The 20,206-nt window shown below is 43.9% G+C and overlaps 1 protein-coding gene across 1 annotated transcript in view; it reads left to right on the top strand.

Annotated features, from left to right (window-relative positions):
• RSPO3 (R-spondin 3) overlaps positions 1 to 19,034 on the top strand; it is a 71,445-nt gene extending 52,411 nt beyond the window's left edge. The window contains exons 2-4 of the mRNA XM_039914594.1: positions 7,267 to 7,458; positions 10,098 to 10,283; positions 18,796 to 19,034. Of these exons, the coding sequence (XP_039770528.1) occupies positions 7,267 to 7,458; positions 10,098 to 10,283; positions 18,796 to 19,034 (617 nt within the window). The remainder of the gene's footprint in view (positions 1 to 7,266; positions 7,459 to 10,097; positions 10,284 to 18,795) is intronic.
• Positions 19,035 to 20,206: the final 1,172 nt, after the last annotated feature.

The following is a 20,206-nucleotide window of genomic DNA, read 5'->3' as shown; positions in this document are numbered from 1 at the left end:
GTTAACCCAGAAGGAGCTGGGTTCTAATCCTGACTCTGCCACTTGTCTGCTGTACGACCTTGGGTGAGTCACTTCACTTCTCGGGCCCTCAGTTCCCTCATCTGTAAAATGGGGATTAAGACTGTGATCCCATATGTGACAGGGACTGTGTCCTACCTAATTATCTTGTATCTACCCCAGTGCTTATAACAGTGCCTGGCACATAGTAAGCACTTAAATACCACAACTATTATTATTATTAATAATAATAATTACCCAACATGGACCTCTCAAACAGCAATTTTTCCAATCTCTCTTGAACCTGCCATTGCTTTTGTCTTGCACAACTTCCTGAGGCAACAAGTTTTCTAAATGTGCCCTTTGCTGAGGAAAGAACAACTTTGCCTTTGAAATGGCCACCACTGGGTGAATTGACTAGAAGGTCAACTTCTCTGAATGATCTTGTTTTTTTTCTTGGAGGCTTTGAGACTGCTATGGCAATATCCAGAATGATTCAGCACTGAAACTCCTTCAGGACATTTTTTAATAATAATAATAATGATAATTGTTAGCGACTACTATGTGCAGCACTTACAAAGAGTTGTAGATACAAGATACTCAGGTTGGACACGTTCCCTCTCTCACAGGGGACTCACGGTCTACGTAGGAGGGAGCAGGATTTAATCCTCATTTTACAGATGAGAAAGCTGAGGCACAGAGAAGTTAAGTGACTTGCCCAAGGTCTTACAGCAAGAAATACCTCTTTGTCCTCCTACTTAGATTGTGAGCCCCATGTGGGACAGGGACTCTGCCCAATCTGATTAATGCTTAGAACAGTGCTTCACACATATTAGCGCTAAACAAATGACATTAATAAAATGGTAGAGCTGGGATTAGAACCAAGTTCTCTGACTCCCAGACCTGTGCACTTTCCACTAGGCAGTGCTGCTTCCCAAGAAGATGATGATTTATATGCATTCTATATCAGACTAAACAAACATAATTTTTTCTCTTTTGATAGGAGTGGGAATTCAGCCCTGTGCAATTACATGGAACAAAGCTATTGGAAACACACATGCATTTCACCACTGTGCTCTAGTTTATGGCTATGCTGAAAATCAGGGGGAATCCAATTCCCTCAGCCAGAGGCTTTCCATCTTGCAGCAGAAATTCCCTAAATCAGGCCCCAAGTGGTACCAAATGAGCCAATGCACCTCCTTCTGTGCCTAACTTCCTGCCCAAGAGCCCAGTAAACCTTATTTCTCCCTGGTTATTGAAAGGGAGGCAAGGCAAATTGAAGTCACTGTTTAGCAATGTTGAAGATGGAAACCATTTCCTCTGGGAATCAGAACTTGGTTACATGCCATTCCTTCCTCTCCTTCTTGCCCCATCCCCATATTTCCACTCCGTGGATAACAGAATAATTTCATTAAGCCTAATTTCCAGAGAAGGGCAATCACTGATATGAAATCCATGCAGAGTAATGGAAATAATTTCCACCTCCTGAAGCCTAGAAGTCCCAGGATGGACTTTTTACTATTTCAGTCTGCCCTTCTCTTCACCTGCATCCTCTGCCTTCCCATTTCTCCCCTAGATGTATAGGTATGACCTACATATGTGGAATTGTGTATTCCTGCAGGAATTAAGGAGTCATCCATAACTGGGTCAATCTAGCTGGAGTCTTCATTTCCAGGTTCTGGCTCTGTGCAAAAGAAAGCGAGGGAAAAGGGTTTAAGTAAAAATCTATTACTTCCTGCAGTTTTCTGTGGTTTTGGATCCCACAGAAGCAGAAAGTCTTGCCTCCCAGGGCAGTGTGGGAAATTTAAAATATCTAGTTGCATAATACTGACAACATAATTTGAGCGATCCTTATACAGCAAGAAAGCAAGCAAACACTTCCACCAAAGCCAACATGAAGAATCTTTCTGATCCCAGACTCATAGATTCTGAAGGTTGGGAAGGATCTAATCCACCCTCCCTTTCTTTCAAGCAAGACCACACTCCAACCATCTTGCCAGATGGGAAAGTAACCCATTAAAAAAAAAAAAATCTTCAGGGGAGAAGATTCCCTAGATAATTCCTTCCAATAGGTCACAACTGGAGTTTAAAACAATTTCAACAAGGGAGAGCTGTCAGTCTTGGGGAAAATGGGAATTTCTCTTGTGTTTTCTATATATTTTGATAAATTGTTTAGTTTTAGGAATGAATGGAGAAACATCTTTAGGATAATTGGGGAATAATATGAACAACTAAGGGACAGGGATGACATTTTATACTTCTACACACCTGCAAGTACCTTATAGCTCAGTAGGAACTAAATAAGTACAGCTGATGATGTCACTTATATGATGAGATAAGCACTTCTTCAGGAGAGAAAGTAGAGTAGTTTGCAATCACCTCAATTTCATTGAGTTTAATTTATTGATACACTTGTAGATTTAATTATGTCCTATTTTTCCAGGTGGTACTTAAGTTGGAGAATGTGATGACGGTCAAAGATACAGAGAGGATGCCTTTGGTACATTTAAAAAATTTGCATTCAGATCCTCACTTTCTCTTTTAAGATATGTCAAATGATTGTTGATGTTCTAAGAATGTGAACTAGTGCTTACCTTGCATGGCTGAAAATGTTACAGGGATGCTACAGATATTAATGATGTTTATGTATCTATGATTCTATTTATCTATTTTGATGGTATTGATGCCTCTCTACTTGTTTTGTCATCTGTCTCCCCCTCCTATACTGTGAGCTTGTCGATAGGTAGGGATTGTCTCTATCTGTTGCCGTATTGTACTTTCCAAGGGCTTAGTACAATGGTCTGCACACAGTAAGCACTCAGTAAATACGATAGAATGAATTGAATGAACAGAACTACAGTTTGAACTACAGATAGAACTACAGTTTGGATTCTGCTTGTTGCAATGGGGATTTCTCTTTGGTCAATCTTAGCAAGTCAGTATGAAACATTCGATTATTCTACAACTCAAGGGTCATGTTTTTGCAAAATTTCATGTAAAGGTAGATTTGCACTTTAAAGTCACCCAGTCCTACTCCTGGGTACAAGCAATTTATTTAAATAACACACCACAGTGAGCCCAATCAGGAGCCTGTTGAAAGAAACTAAGAGTGGTCTGACCAAAATGCCTAGGAAAGCATAACTTAACTTATGGTTTTATTAGGATGACCTGATTGTATACTGGGCACTCTGGATCTCATCTGATCTGTTCTCTGCCTGGTTGACTTTTTGGCTGAGAAGCAGCGTGGCTTAGTGGAAAGAAACTGGGCTTGGGAGTCAGAGGTGGTGGGTTCTAGTCTTGTCAGCTGTGTGACTTTGGGCAAGTCACTTAACTTCTCTGTGCTTCAGTTACCTCATCTGTAAAATGGGGATTTAGATTGAGTCCCACATAGGACAACCTGATAACTTTGTATCTATCCCAGCGCTTAGAAAGGTGCTTAGAAAAGTGCTTGGTACACAGTAAGCTTAACAAATACCATTATTACTATTATTATTATTATCTGGCATTTTTATTTTCAGTGCCAAGGTCTGTGACATCCTTGTTCACAGAGAATTGGGAAGGGAGTACAAAGGCCCTGAAGCAACTGAGGAGGAGGTCAGACTCCTTCCAAAAGAATAGCCTACATTTAGACAAACCCATCATATTTTTGCCAAAGCATATGATGTCATGCCTGGTATGATGCATGAGACATCACATGCATCTCTAAGTCCAATATTCTTGAGGCCGGAAAGTGGCTTCGCTAGTGAAAATTGAGTGTTCAGTGCAGGGTGTAGCATTGGGCTAGATGTCTTCATTGCCAGATTCCTAAAATCTCAACACAGTGAACTTCAGCCAGCCTTCAAGCTGTCTTCTGGGACCTTGTCTTTAGCTCCAGGCATCATCTTGTCATGAATATATCCTGGAAAAATATCAATAAATTAGCCAGAGGCCCACTGGGTAGAAAGTCCCCAGCTGTCTCTGGATACTGAAGAGCTAATGGATAGAAAGTTTCTCTTTCTTTTCTTTTCCTGTTCCTCTCCTCTCCCTCTCTCCTCTCCTTCATGGCCCAAAAGGTTGCACACATCTTCCAAATATTCCCAATCATTACACACCAAACTTTAATATGAAACATAAATACATTCCAAAACATCAGTCCCCTCAGGTCCTGTGATGTAAGGTCCTGTCCAACTGCCTCTTGGACCCCTAAATGAACGCACAGAAGAAGCAGGCTTCCCCTCTCTCCCTGTTGCCGTAAACATTTCCCCACCCCCCTCCGTTTATTTACAAAGTTTCTTGGAATGAGAAGGAGCTACTTGCGGCTCCTGTGGCTGATTCAGGGGTTGGTTCCTCTAGGCAGAGGATGCTGGTCAGTCAACCGGATGACCTCTCGTTCTCAACTAACGCCTTCTGGGGTTCACTTTGCAGAGTCCCTGTCCAACTAAGCCCACGGGGATTTGTTTTCTGTGGTGAAGCGCTCTGCGGTCACTGGGCTTAGCCTGGAAGACAGCTTTAATAATGACGAGGCATTTGTCCTTGGCTCAACAGGCTTTCTGTGGGGGCTGGTCTTGCAGCGACTGATAGCAGATGGTCCAAGATGCTTTGGAAAAGACTGGGCATATCTGACCTCATCATCTTGGTTTTACAAAGGTGCTGGAATTTCTGTCACACTCAGTCAATCAAACAGTGGTAATTACTGAGCACTTACTGCGTGCAGACCTCTAAACTAAGCATTTAGGAGATTACAGTATAAAAGAGTTGGTAGACAGGTTTCCAAGCCACAAGAAGCTTAAAGACTAGAGGGAATCAACAGGAATCAAGGCTATAAAAGCATTAGTAATGTCATTTCAGGTTCAAACCAATGTTCCATCCAGTCTAGTATTCTCTCTCTCTGCTAAGAAAGCCTAAAGGTTTGGGCAAATTCTCCTACAGAGACCATCCTCTGGGTTAAGGATCCCTAATCTTCCCCTCTACATCTCTAACTTTCCCTCTAGCGATTCAGTATGAACCCCTCATTCACGAATTTATCCAAATCCTCTTGGATCTGCCGATAATTTCAGAGGCACATTTCCCGTGATAACCAATTTGATCCATTTACCACCTGCTGAGTGAATAAGTATTTGCAACTGATCAATCATTGGTATTTACTGAGGGCCTCCTGAAAGAAAAGCAGGTCATTAAGCCCTTGGGAGAGTGCAGCAGAAGTACAGTCAAGAAGCTTATAATCTAATGGGGGAGACAGACAAAGAAAAATTATTTACAAACTGTGGGAATAGGAGGAACAAGAAGTAGTTGAATAAAGGGTTGACTATACCCATATATATCTGTATGTGCTGGGAATGGGAATATAATATTTCAGTGTTAAGAATGTCTGTTGGGGTGGCATGACTTGGAGTGTTGTGAATTAATTGGAGAAAGCTTTCTGGAGGAAAGTTATTCCTTTTATGTTGTTTTGACCATACCACCTGCCAACAATATCGGATGCCCTTGGTAGGTGTGGGATTTTGGAAACAACAATTCTGTGTTCGACCTTCATGATTTAGTAAACTTCAAGCATGTCTCCTGTTAAGCTTCATCTTCAATCTCTACTCATGGATTTTTTTTTTCAGCTTATTCTTCTATTTTTAACCATGTGGGTTGACCTTCTCTCTTCCTTTTTTGTATATGGTTTTCTTGTGGTAGCAGATGATTTCTATTTTGAAAAGCAAATGATCTCCAATAAACTTTGCTTTTGGTCATGTCAATTTTCTCAAAAGCCCTAGTATGAACAGTCAGTGTTAATAGTTGAAGCATGATAATGGCAATTATAATAATAATAATATTTAAGGGCTTACTATGTGCAAGGCACTGTACTAAGTGCTGGGGTGGGTAATAAGAATAATGATTGCATTTGTTAAGCACTTACTATGTGCAAAGCACTGTTCTAAGCACTGAGGAGGATACAAGGTGATCAGGTTGTCCCACATGGGGCTCACAGTCTTAATGCCCATTTTACAGATGAGGTAACTGAGGCACAGAAGTTAAGTGACTTGCCCAAAGTCACACAGCTGACAAGCGGCAGAGCCGGGATTTGAACCCAAGACCTCTGACTCCCCAACCCCTGCTCTTTCCATTGAGACACGCTGGGTACAAGCAAATCAGATTGATCACAGTCCCTGTCCCACATGATGTTTACAGTCTCAATCCCAATTTGACAGATGAGGTAACTGTGGCCCAGAGAAGTGAACTGACTTGTCCGAGGTCACACAGAAGACAAGTGGTGGAGCCAGGATTCAGAACCTGGGTCCTTCTGACTCCCAGGACCATGTTCTATCCACTAAGCCATGCTGTTTCTCAATGATTTGCTTCCCAGCTTCTCAGTGATTTGGACATGTAAAAAAATGGCCAAATAAATGCTGATGTGATCAAATATCTCCAGGAGTTTGCTCACTAAATCTTGCTAATACAATGTCTCGCATCTCAGAACTGTGGTGGCGTCCATCCCATGTAAACTATTTGACTCATTGATTGTCTCTTTTTTGACAACTGGACCAGCCCTCAGGGAATCAACACAGGGTCAGGAGGATACAACCTCCCAAAACTAAACATGGATGATTATAAATCCTTACATATGTTCCATGTGGTAATTCATAGAGATTAACTCCTCGCCAAGAGTGACTGTTCCAGGAAAAGCAGGCGGGTGGGCAGGGCGGCTTGAGTTTTCAGGACCAATTTGCATGGGGTCAAAGAGTAAATCCTGCTGCCCAAGAGGATATGGTGCTAAAGAATTAGGCTCAGAACCTGCTGTCCTTAGTCAAAGCTACCTTGTGAGGACTATAGAGGCTCAAGAATGGAAATTAGAGACGGGTCTCCCCCAGCCGGGCTTTGAAAGAGCCAAAATAATAATTCATTAAAAAAAGGCATGCAAATAAGCACCTAAGTTATAGCAACAATCCAGCTAGTTATAGGCGGGCCGTAGCAGAAAGGCTGAGGTGGATTCCATCACGTTTCCTGATGATGAATTTCCCAGCAGACAATCTCACTATGGGAAGAATCATTAAAAGATGAATGCAAAGCGCCGTCGTTTTGTAAGAAAGGAGCAAGTCCAATCAGCTTAAGTATACAACAGCAAGCTGAGGGCTGAAAGGAATGAAAAATATCAGAGATAGGAGTGTAAAGAAAAAAAACAAACTACATCTCTTCCCGTCTTGCTAGGCGGTGGAACGAAATGAAGATTCCCCGGTACTCAAAACACGGCTCTCACCTTCTTTAGTTTAACTTTGGATTTTTGTCTTTCTCCCCCTGTTTCCTTAGTGCATCCTAACGTGAGCCAGGGTTGTCAAGGAGGATGTGCGACCTGCTCTGATTACAACGGGTGCTTGTCATGTAAGCCCCGACTCTTTTTCGTTCTGGAGAGGATTGGAATGAAGCAGATTGGTGTGTGTCTCTCTTCATGTCCAAGTGGATACTTTGGGACACGATATCCAGATATAAATAAGTGTACAAGTAAGTGCCCAGACTTAGCTGTGCTTGACTGTCACCTTCAGAGCCTTGTCATTCGTATGGCATCCAAGGTGCTTTGTTCATCCAGTGAATGCTAAATAAACGTTTACCTGATCCTGACCCTGTTATGACTCTCATAACTCTTTTGTACTGCCGTGCACCCAGTAAGTGTTCAATCAATACCATTGATCGATTGACCCCCCCCCGCCACCGCCCCCCCCCCGCCCCGACCCCATTTCCATACATGTCTTGGAAAGAAGAATCTTGGCTTATTTTGTAAGTGGAGGAAACTGAATCATACCTGTGGATTTCTAAGCTTCCCTTAGAAGTTTAAGAAAAATTCCCCTGATTGCCACGGGGTTGGCAGTTACCCAGGGCAGTATCTCGCTGGCCTTAAGAGTTAAATATCATGAAGCTGCTAGAAGACTCGATGATGTAACATAAAAAACAACTTGGGAAAATAGACTTTCATTCAAAATAAGCACAACGACCCGGCGGTATCATTCTGTTCTTTCTGGTAGCCTCCTGCAGTTCCAATCTGGAAAACAGAGACAAATTTATCTCCCTTTCGAGTGATGTTGTGAGAACCAGCGGATAAACTGACAAGTGTTGACTCTCTTCTAATGAAAGGTCCTGCACGGCCTCTATTTTCCTAATCTTCCAGAACCCTCTATCTCGTACTACTCGCATGCTCATCTTCAGAGAGAGAGAGCTAGCTCACAGAATTCAGCATGGTCATTTGCCAAAGGCTGTGAGGAGTGTTTAGAGAGAAAGTGACTGCTGTGCAAAACGAATAACTGGGGTGAAGTAGGGAGAGACAGGCCAGTTTAGGTTTAGTAAGAACTGGCCACTTTCAGCCATTTCCAAGTCTTAAATCTTTCCAAGAAATTCTTGTTCATTTAAAAAAAAAACCCTTTGCCTGTTTTCTACTCTCCAACACATAGAGAGTCTACATTTCCAGACTGGTTGAAAGCTATTCATTTACAAAATCCCCCAGTCAGTCAATGGTATTTATTGAGCGTTTACTGTGTTCAAAGCCCAGTACTATTCACTTGGGAGAATATGATACAATAGAGTTGGTAGGCATGATCCCTGCCAACCTTTAAACTCCCCGAATTAAAACACAGGAGAGTTGTTTGCTAATAATAACTAGAGCGATGAAAAGTTGCAAAGGGACATGCAAAGGCAATGCTTGCTTTTAAGCCTTACTTTTAAACTGTCCTCAGTATGAAGATCCACAAATAAAAAAACAAGTATTTTTCAAATATAAACCTTTGATTTCAAAGACGAAACAAAAAGGGCTTATTCCATTTGTCTAGTTTGGCTCTTGAGCAGCAAGTTATGATAGTCTATGGAACATGATATTGAGTGGTTCTTCGTGGGGCAGGCATATTTTTTTGCAACTTCTTGTAGTGGAAAAATATTGCTTTTTGACCCTATTTCGCATGGGCCAATTGAACCTTATGACTCCGAACCTATCTCACTGTGGGTATGGAATATATCTGCTAATTCTGTTGCATCGTACTCTCCCAGGCACTTAGTATAGTGCTCGGCACATAGTAAGCATTTAATAAATACCATTGATTGATTCTCCTAATTGCCCCTTGAAGTTGAAGCTGAGAGTCTCCCAGGCCTTGCAACTCCTTCCCCCGCAGAGTCTCCCTCAGAAAGACTGGCAGCAACACATCCGTATTATGGACAGGAGTCATTTTGTGCCTTTCCACTAAGCAGCCCCACCTTCCCTTATCTCGTCCCACCGAGACACAAGGTTTCTAGGCAGGCTGGTGGCAGGATGGGGATGGGGGGAGTCCAGAACTACCAGAACCTTTGGATCTCAGTTGCCAACTGGGCAGACGCTTCTCCCAGTTAATTAGAATCTTGCCATCTCAAGACGAAGGGACTCAGACAGACTTCAGTTGTCCCTTGCCAGTGCGATTAAATAATAAATTGCAAAACTCCTTTTGTTGGGTTGAAAACAAAGTTACTTCTGTTTGTACCAGTAGGAAACATGGTTTCTGCCCTTGGTTCTTCCCCAAAATGTTGATTTTTTTTCCCCCCATGCTAAAGGAAACAAGAGTCAATAAAGACAGAGTCTCTTTTCACATATTTTCAATTCTCCATTTGGTATGTCCATGATTGGCCTTGGTAAGAGTTCAGGAACTTTCCTTTTTGATTTGAACATAAATTTTTCTAAAAGGTTGGTCGCTGGACTCTCCTTCTGCAGGATTCAAGATAAAATAATTACCCACGTATTTGTACGTCTCCTGGTATCGTCACAAAATTGTGGATGTAGTCTGCATTGACCTAAATACCGTGAAAGGAGCAAAATAGGTTTATAACCTCAAAGCCTAGAAGTTGATGAGTTCTGTTCTTTTATTTTGATTCAAGATAAAAATTCCAATCCGTTCCACCTAGGGAAACAGACCAGCTAAGGATCAGAGAAGAAAAAAATACAACACATTTCTATCCAAAGTCCACAGTACACAAAACATTTCAACCAATTTCTTTAAGTAACCAGCCTACTTGCCCTGCAGCTTTCTGTCAAGTTAAATTTAAGGGATGATCTACAGAAGTGGGGACTGGTGGTCTAAGGAGGGTGATAAAGGCGAGATATATTCCTCCTCTCTCCTCTCGTCTTTCAGAATGCAAAGCGGAGTGTGAAACTTGTTTCACCAGAACCTTCTGCACAAAGTGTAAAAATGGATATTACATCCACATGGGGAAGTGCCTCGACAGCTGTCCAGAAGGACTGGAAACCAATAATCACACCATGGAGTGCACCAGCGTTGGTGAGCAGAACTTCCGAATGTTAGAAATGCACGGGTGGGGTAAGTCATTGAGGGAAAGTTTCTGCCAGGAACCTCGATTTGCCAAATCCTGGCAGCCCAACGTCCTTCTGGGGAAACTAACTGGGTATTTGTATCCGCTCCACCTTTTAACACAGTGCTCTGCACATAGTAAGCCTACAATAAGTACATCTCCTCCAAGAGGCCTTTCCCAGATAAACCCTCATTTCCTCTTCTCCCACCCCTTTCTGCGTCACCCTTGCACTTGACTTTCACCTTTTATTCACTGCACTCTCGGCTCCACGGTACTTATGTACGCATCCGCAATTTATTTATTTATATTGCAGTCTGTCTCCCCCTCTAGACTGTAAGCTCACTCTGGACAGGGAACATTTCCTCCAGCTCTGTCTATATTGTACTCTCCCAAGCGCTCTGCACACAGTAAGTGCTCCATAAATACAATTGATTGATCGATTGAATAAGTACCATAATCAATTGATTAATCAACCACAAGTCTGAGTTTACTCCTACCCCTCGATATGTTTGGATTTGCCATGTATTTTGTGGTTGGGTTCTTAGTTATGTTTTGTTCTTCGTAATCATGGAGATAAGATCACATTTCTTTCGAGGTATATCAGGAACGGGATCTATTTTACTTCAGGATTCCATTCAATGCTATTCCCTTCTCTGCTGTCTAAAGCTTTCAAAAAAAAAGTTTTTTTTTGCAGATAGTAACCTTAAGGTCCATTATCAGTCCTGGAAAAAAAAATCTCAATTTCACCATGCATTTGTACAAATGTATTCAATAACGAGAGCTACTGTACTATTTTTGATCAAAAATAGAGAAGGGAGGGGTTTCCGGAGTAAGGAGTTGTAGATTTTTTTTTCCTGTTGATAGCAATATGGGATTTCCACTGCCCTTGAGTAAAAACAGCTTAGCACTGTTAATATTACATAGCGTTTTCACCTCAGTGATCTCATTTTATCCTTGTAAATGTTTTTATGTTTGGCTGCCCTGTTAGAGCGTAAGTTCGTTGTGGGCAGGGAACATGTCATTTTGTTATTCTGTATTTCCCAAGAGCCAAGTACAGAACACTACCTCAAGGGAGCATTCAGCAAATGCCGCTAGTATGACGTCTACTACAAAAACATCATCTCCGAGGGGTAGGGAGAGACAGGTTTCATCATCCCCATTTTACACTGGAAGGAACTGAGGCCCAGGGAGATCACGTGACTAGTGAAGCAGTGTGGCTCAGTGGAAAGAGCCCAGGCTGAGGAGTCAGAGGTCATGGGTTCAAATCCTAACTCCGCCGCTTGTCAGCTGTGTGGCTTAGGGCAAGTCACTTCACTTCTCTGTGCCTCCGTTGCCCCATCTGTAAAATGGGGATTAAGATTGTGAGCCCCATGTGGGACAACCTGATTACCTTGTATCCTCCCCAGCACTTAGAACAGTGCTTTGCATATAGTAAGTGCTTAAAAAATGCCATCATTAATAATAATAATAATAATAACAATAATGTTGGTATTTGTTAAACGCTTACTATCTGCAGAGCACTGTTCTAAGCGCCGGGGGAGATACAGGGTAATCAGGTTGTCCCACGTGAGGTTCACAGTCTTAATCCCTATTTTCCAGATGAGGTAACTGAGGCACAGAGAAGTGAAGTGACTTGCCCACAATCACACAGCTGACAAGTGGCAGAGCAAGGATTCGAACGCATGACCTCTGACTCCCAAGCCCAGGATCTTTCCACTGAGCCACGCTGCTTCTCTTCTTCATTATTATTATTGTCCAAACTTACACAGCAGGCCAGTGGCAGAGCTGGAATTAGAACCCAGGTCTCCTAACTCTCAGGCCCTCTTACAATCACATTCATAATAATATTTGTAAAGCACATACTATGTGCAGGCACTAGACTAAGTGCTGGAGTAGATACAGGCAAATCGAGTTGGACACAGTCCCTGTCCCATGTGGCGCTCACAGTCCATTTTTCAACTGAGACACGGATAAGTAAAATGACTTGTCCAAGGTCACACAGCAGACAAGTGGCAGAGCCAAGATTAGGACCTATGACCTTCTGATTCCCAGGCCCAGACTCTATCCACTACACAAGCTGATGGACTTATCTATGTGGTCTCACTGCTTCCTGTTTCTTTCTATAGTTTTGGGGGAATGGAGGATGATGGACCATTATATTTACCTCAGAAACCCCCCCGGAGCCTGTGTTACAAACCAGATCTCATCTCGCACAGGAACAAGGGTGTAAGGGTGTTCCTGTAAGGGGTGGGGAGGGGAGAGAGAGCGAGCATTCCTACGAATTCTAGATCGGGCTCAACTGCCATGAGAGTTGAATTCTGTGAGTCGCCACTGGTGGCCACCAAGTAGCTAGCTGGCTCGGGCCTCCATCGCATACAGCATCTAAATTGATTCCACGTCTCTCGAGTGTCTCCTCTGAGATGTTCATATGGCCCTACCCTTTGCCTGGAAAGAGGGGAGGGTTTCGACTTGCTCGGCCTGACACGGAGGGAGGTGATTCCAATGTTTAACTGCAACTGTGCGATTTCCTGGACCCTCCATCCATCTCCATAAGGGATCGCTGTCATTCCCGGACAGTTTTTTTCCTCTCCATTTTAAGCAGCGTGCAGCAACTCCCGTCCCACGCTTGGTGAACCTTTTGGAAGTAGCTACCACCCCCAAAGAGATCACCGTGGGTTCCTCCTCCAGATCCTGTGGCTCAAGTCATGTGGCATATGACTTTGGGCAAACTCAGTTCCTGAGGGAGGAGGTCAGTCCTCAGTGAATGAAGACAGCAGACCCCAGCACACTGGAGTTAGACATCGGGGAAAAATCTCTGGCAGATCTCTCCAGAATTCCCTGGGTTCTAATCCTGGCTCTGTCATTTTCATTCATTCAATCATATTTATTGAGTGCTTACTGTGTGCACAGCACCGTAATAAGCACTTGGAAAGTACAATTCAGCAATAGAGACGATCTCTGTCCACAGTGGGCTACAGTCTAGAAGGGAGCAGACAGACATCGAAACAAGTAAACAGGCATCCATCTGCTGTTTGACCTTGGGCAAGTCATTTAGCATCTCTGTGCCTCAGTTATCTCATCTGTAAAATGGGGATTAAGATTGTGAACCCCATGTGGGACGGGAACTGTGTCCAACCTGATTAGCTCATATCAACCCCAGCGCTTAGAACAATACCTTGCACACAGTAAGCGCTAACAAACAGGACTTTATAAAAAGAAGAATCTGCATCAGGAAGCTCAGGCTTAATTCAACCAGAGAATCTCCACTCAATGTCTCTCCTGGTGGTCACCGGCGAGGGAGTATTCTGGAAAGGTTGGGGCTGGGGGCCAGAGGCTGGCCTTCCTTGAAGCTAGGAATGATGAACAGACTGGTTTCCTGGTTCAGTAAACGGGATAACTTGCAGAGGCAAAGTACCTCATGCTATGCTTTCAAGAGGGAGGGAGTTGAATTGCTGAAGGGACCCTTTAAATAATAACCTTCCTGCTGAGGAGAGTCCGCAACAGGACTTGATTAAAAGAAGGTACTCCCCTCACATGGGGGTATCGGTGAACAATCCACGGCTTCTGGGATGAATCCTACCTGCCTCGTGAGTCCAACGGCCCAGGGTTGGAGTTGGCCCAGAGGATGAGACAATGGTAGTTCTGATCATAGTAGTAAGCACTCGCTGTATGTAGAGTGCTGCACTAAGCGCTGAGAAAAAATATAAAGGATATAACTGGGGTCCACATCCCGGTTACAGAATGAGCTAAATCAAATCCCCAGATCCACATCTGAACTTCCAGTCCAGAGCAAGAGGTCTCTGCTCCCTCCCTGTTTCCTCCAACCCAGGTTACGAGGCTTCTATGTTCCCAAATCTCTATTTGAATCCAGGACATCAGGAGCAATGTCCTCTCACCCTCCTTCCTGGCCCTCACCCCTGTGCCTCAGAGCTAGCCTGACCCAGGAATCACAGAAAGAATCAGCCAGCCACCAGCCAGCCTGAAAAGTCGGGAATTGGTTCTGCTCAATTCTCTAGGGACTGGTGACATGAGTGTATTTGGAATGCTGCCAGCTGTATGTGAATTCCAAGCAAATAAGCAGGCTCTCAGCCCATCTTAGATCAAATATTGTATTTGGGGGCTTCTTCATTTTGTTCAAAAGACTCTTGGTGGTGGTAAGAAGAGAAGAAGAGGAAGATGGTACAGATACCCTTAGCTGCCAAGGAGTTTTCTCAAAGGAGTTCACTCACTTCCCAACAGTATCCCCAGATCTAATTCCTACCTTTGCTTATTTCCCAGTTCTTAGTGTAGTGCTCTGCACATAGTAAATGCTTAATAAACCTTATGACTACTAGTGTTTGATAATGATGCAGAAGACATTATAAAAGGTGAACATGGCTCTACATTCACTCCTAATCATTAAATCTCTTTTTCCATCCACTTCTTTTCATTTCCTTAATGACTTTAGATGTCTTCCAAGTGAATGAAAAATTCCCAGAAAATAGCAAAGGCGGGGAATTGGACTTAATAATAATAATCGTGGTATTTGTTTAGTGTTTACTAATGTGCCAAGCATTGCACTATTCATTCATTCATTCATTCAACAGTATTTATTGAGCTCTTACTATGTGCAGAGCACTGTACTAAGCGCTTGGGATGAACAAGTCGGCAACAGATAGAGACAGTCCCTGCCGTTTGACGGGCTTACGGTCTAATCGGGGGAGACGGACAGACGAGAACAATGGCAATAAACAGAGTCAAGGGGAAGAACATCTCGTAAAAACCGATGGCAACTAAATAGAATCGAGGCGATGTACAATTCATTAACAAAATAAATAGGGTAACGAAAATATATACAGTTGAGCGGACGAGTACGGTGCTGTGGGGATGGGAAGGGAGAGGTGGAGGAGCAGAGGGAAAAGGGGAAAATGAGGCTTTAGCTGCGGAGAGGTAAAGGGGGGATGGCAGAGGGAGTAGAGGGAGAAGAGGAGCTCAGTCTGGGAAGGCGTCTTGGAGGAGGTGAGTTTTAAGTAGGGTTTTGAAGAGGGAAAGAGAATCAGTTTGGCGGAGGTGAGGAGGGAGGGCGTTCCGGGACCGCGGGAGGACGTGAGCCAGGGGTCGACGGAGGGATAGGATGGTGTCAAGGATGGTGTCAAGAGTCAAGGATGACACCGACACTAAGTGTTGGGGGGATACAAGCAAATCAGATTGGACACAGTTCCTGCGCCACACGGGACTCACGGCCTTAATCTCCATTTTAGAGCTGAGATAATTGAGATGCAGAGAAGTTAAGTGACTTGCCCATGGTCACACACCGGACAGGTGGTGGAGCCGGGATTAGAACCCAGGTCCTTCTGACTCTCAGGCCCGTGCTCTAGCCACTAGGCGACACTGTTTCATAGCAACACTTAAGAGGTGTCATCGCTAAGGTTCATCTGTATGCAGTGGACAGTTCTGATCCTTGGTTCTTAGGAAGGAAATGACAGAGCCGGAGAAAGGAAAAATGCAACCAAGCCAACTGGGGGCGATGGAGAAAGTTGAGAATACACTTAAAGGATTAGGGCTTTTCAGTCAGGCAAGATGCAAGCTGAGAAGGGACGTGATGGTAATTTATAAAATGATACAGGGAGTGAACTGGGTGGATACAGAATAGTTGCTCTCCAAATCCCACCGTACCAGGATGAGGGGCAGGAAGTCAGGAGATGCCCACAAACAAAAAGGGAATGCACTTTCAAACAGGAAGTTGTTAACACATAGAATTTGTTCCCATGGACAATTAGGCAGGCCTAAAGCAATCAATGCTATTTACTGAGCACTTATTGTGTACAGAGCACTGTACTAAATGCAAGACAATAGAGTTTGTAGCTACAGTTCTTGCGTTCAAGGAGCTTATATTCCAGAGGGAAAAAAAAAAATATTGGTATGTTCGAGGGGATTTGGTGAAATTCATGGAAAAGAAGTTCACAATGGGCTACTAGAGGAAAGTCAGAGATGTAGAAGTGAACAGTTAGGAATCCTGGATGGTCCATCCCTAGCCATGAGAAGCCAGTTGAGGCAGGGTTCTGAGCTGGGGGTATCACAGTCTGACCCAATCAATCCATCAATCAGCAGTATTTATTGACTGCTTACTACTTGCAGAGCACCGTACTAAGTGCTTGGGAGAGTACAAAATGATCAGCGGACACTTTTTGCCATAATGAGCTTACAGTCTAGACAGGGAGATGACCCAATCGCGACAATGCTGATGGGTTTATGTTTCTATTCCTGTAGAAGGTCAGATTCTTCTAGCGAGTAGCACTGATTGAAACCTGAGCCAAGCCAACCACTGCACAACCTTACAGGAGAGGAAACAATGAACAGCAGTCCTGTGTCATTTGCGGTTTTATTTATTTGCTATTGGCAATGCCCATCCTCACGGCCACTGTAGCCATGGCGGTGGGCTGTAGCCCCACCCCTAGGCCCTTGCTGCCTCTGGTTTCTTTGGTCTTCAGCAACTGCAGCCCTGCCTCTAGAGTGAGGCAATTCCACTCCCTCCTCCCCCTATAGAAAGCCCAGATGGCTGTGAGTTAATAACTGTGGCATCTGTTAAGCAATTATGATGTGCTAAGCACTGGGAGAGGTATAAATAACCCAATCAGACCCAATTCCTGTCATTCATTCATTCAATAGTACTTACTGAGCGCTTACTATGTGCAGAGCACTGTACTAAGCGCTTGGAATGTACAATTCGGCAACAGATAGACAACAGGCAACAGACAATTCGGCAACCCTGTCCCACACAGGGTTCACAATTTAAGTAGGAGGGAGAACAGGTATTGAATCCCCATTTTCCAGGTGAGAAAAATGAGAGGTTAAGTGATTTGGCCAAGGTCACACAGCAGACAAGTGGAGGAACCGGGATTAGAATTTAGGTCCTCTGACTTCCAGGCCCATGCTCGTTCCACTAATAGTAGGATTGACCTTCTAGTGCTTTAACTGCAGTTGGGTTCAGTGGGTATTTGTGGTTTCCTCTCTTTAATGGAGATTTCTCTAACCAATCTCCATGAATATCAAGGGACAACTACCTATTTATGTGGTCAGAGAGAGTTTGGATCCAAAATTGATGCAGAGGCCATAGAGAAGAGACTATAATTACAATGATTATGGTATCTGTTAAGCAGTTGCTATGTGCCAAGCACTGTACTAAGCTCTGGGTAGATTCAAAATCATCAGATTGGACACAGTTTCTGTCCCAGATGATGGTTATGGACTGATGTTGAGGGGATGGAGTTTTCCAAATGTTCCCCTTATCAATAGGATGCCACTTCTGTTGGGATGGCTGAATGGAAAGAAATAACTGATGCTTTTATGCAGAGGGAACTTCTGCTAGGAAAAATGCAGCAGTTCAAACAAGAAACCACCAGGATTGATTTAAATGTCAAGGCTCCTACAGCCTCTAGGTGAGATTGCTAAACACAGTCACCCCATCCGATGCTCCTTCCAGTCAGCGATGTGTGGGAATATGAGTACTGAAAGGTTGCAAATTGACGCTCTATTCCTCCCCCCCTTTCCTGTTCCATTCTCTCCCCACTTTTGTGCTTTAATCATTCATTCATTCATTCGTATCTATTGAGCCCTTACTGTGTTCAGAGCACTGTACTAACCACTTGGGATGTACAATTCGGCAACAGATAGAGACAATCCCTACCCAACAACTGGTTCACGGTCTAGAAGGGGGAAACAGACAACAAAACAAAACAAGTAGACGGGCATCACTACCATCAAAATAAATAGAACCATAGATAAATGCACATCATTAATAAAATAGAGCAATAAATATGTACAAATATATACAAGTGCTATGGGGAGGGGAAGGAGGTAGAGCAAAGGGAGGGAAAAGGGGCAATGGGGAGGAGAGGAGGGGCAGAGGGAAAGGGAGGGCTCAGTGTGGGAAAGCCTCCTGGAGGAGGTGAGCTCTCAGTAGGGCTTTGAAGGGGGAAGAGAGCTTGTTTGGCGGATGTGAGGAGGGAGGGCATTTTAGGTCAAAGGTAGGACGTGGGCCGGGGGTCAACGACGGGACAGGAGGGAATGAGACACAGTGAGGAGATTCGTGGCAGAGGAGCAGAGGGAGCAGGCTGGACTGTAGAAGGAGAGAAGGGAGGTGAGGTAGGAAGGGACAAGGTGATGGAGAGCTTTGAAGCCAAAGCTTCAAATAATCCCACCCATTCTTGAGATACCTAAATGGCATGTGGACCGAGATTCTGGCTAGTATCAATCAGTGATACATATTGAATACCTCTTGGATGCAGCTCACTGTACTAAGCATTTGGGAAAATATGAGAGAAACAAACCACATGTCGTCCCCCTCGCCCCCATCCACCAGACCCAGGAGTTTACAATCTAATGGCACAAATGAAATGAATTGTTGTGTTTAACTTTTTTTTAATGGTGTTGGTTAAACGCTTGTGTGTCCAACACTGTTCTGAGCCCTGGGATCGGTAGAAATTAAGAACCCAACCTAGGCCATTAGCCAACCCTGCCTGACTTTGTTGTTCATTGCAGTGCACTGTGAAGCTAGCGAATGGAGCTCGTGGGGTCCGTGCACGAAGAAAGGGAAGACGTGTGGCTTCAAACGAGGGACCGAAACCCGAATCAGAGAAATCGTCCAACATCCTTCAGCCAAGGGCAGCCCGTGCCCCGCCGTGAGTGAAACAAGGAAGTGCACAGTGCAAAGAAAGAAGTGTCAGAAGGGAGAAAGAGGTATGGAGAGAACTTCCAAATGGGTTGTGTTGGTTTCATAATCATAATCCCGCAATATAGCATGCACTGGACCTACCTCATCCTCCTGGAACCTTCATGGAAGGTTGCTGACCCTATCACTGAAATACTGGCCTAGTGGACAGAGTAGGCCCTGGGAGTCCGAAGGTCATGGGTTCTAATCCCAGCTCTGCCACTTGTCTGCCATGAGACAGTGGGGCGAGTCACTTCATTTCTCTGCACCTCAGTTTCCTCATCTGTAAAATGGGATTAAGACCATGAGCCAATGTGGGACAGGAACTGTGTCCAACCTGATTACCTTGATTCTACTCCAGGGCTTAGAACAGTGCTTAGCATATAGTAAGTGCTAGACAAATACCACGTTATTAATATTATTATTATTATTAAGTGCTTACTGTGTGCAGAGCACTACACTAAGCATTGGCAAAGAGAACACAGATGGGAATTAAACAAGAACCCTGTTCCTCCAGGGGCTCACACTGTCTATCCTTGCTGAGCCTACAGAATTCTGTCTTGCAGTATGTTCTGACATATTACTTGCACATATAGTTTTCAGAATCTCAAAAATTCTGCCAGGGCAGGTGATTTTATCCAGGGGTTCTGATGCAGCGTGGCTCAGTGGAAAGAGCGTGGGCTTTGGAGTCAGAGGTCATGAGTTTGAATCCCAGCTCTGCCACTTGTCAGCTGTGTGACTGTGGGCAAGTCACTTAACTTCTCTGTGCCTCAGTTCTCTCATCTGTAAAATGGGGATGAAGACTGTGAGCCCCACGTGGGATAACCTGATTCCCCTGTGTCTCCCCCAGCGCTTAGAACAGTGCTCTGCACATAGTAAGCGCTTAACAAATACCAACATTATTATTATTATTACAGCTATACTGCCTGTCCAGAACACATCTTGCACACGTAAAAATCTCTTGTGCTGATAACATTTGTTGTTTGCAGCAAGCACTTAGTATTGTTTTCAGTCTTCTCTGTTTTATGAGTCTCTCAAAGCTTCTGCTGGAAAAAGGATCACCCCTTTCTGGGCAGTAGTGCCCTAGGCCGGTCTGTCTGCGATAGCCGTAACCCAACGTTCAGCCTTGATGCTACATTTTCCTACATCTTGAAGCATTTTCTCTGTTCCCCCTGGTTTGGATCACCCATTTCAGTTCATCTTAAAACAGCTGTTTGGGTTTTTTTGTATGTGTGTGTGTGT

This window comes from Ornithorhynchus anatinus, chromosome 2 (genome assembly GCF_004115215.2).
Source record: "Ornithorhynchus anatinus isolate Pmale09 chromosome 2, mOrnAna1.pri.v4, whole genome shotgun sequence".
NCBI classification, from domain to species: domain Eukaryota; kingdom Metazoa; phylum Chordata; class Mammalia; order Monotremata; family Ornithorhynchidae; genus Ornithorhynchus; species Ornithorhynchus anatinus.
The sequence above is the reverse complement of the archived record's forward strand: the minus strand, read 5'-3'. Positions and strand labels throughout refer to the sequence as shown.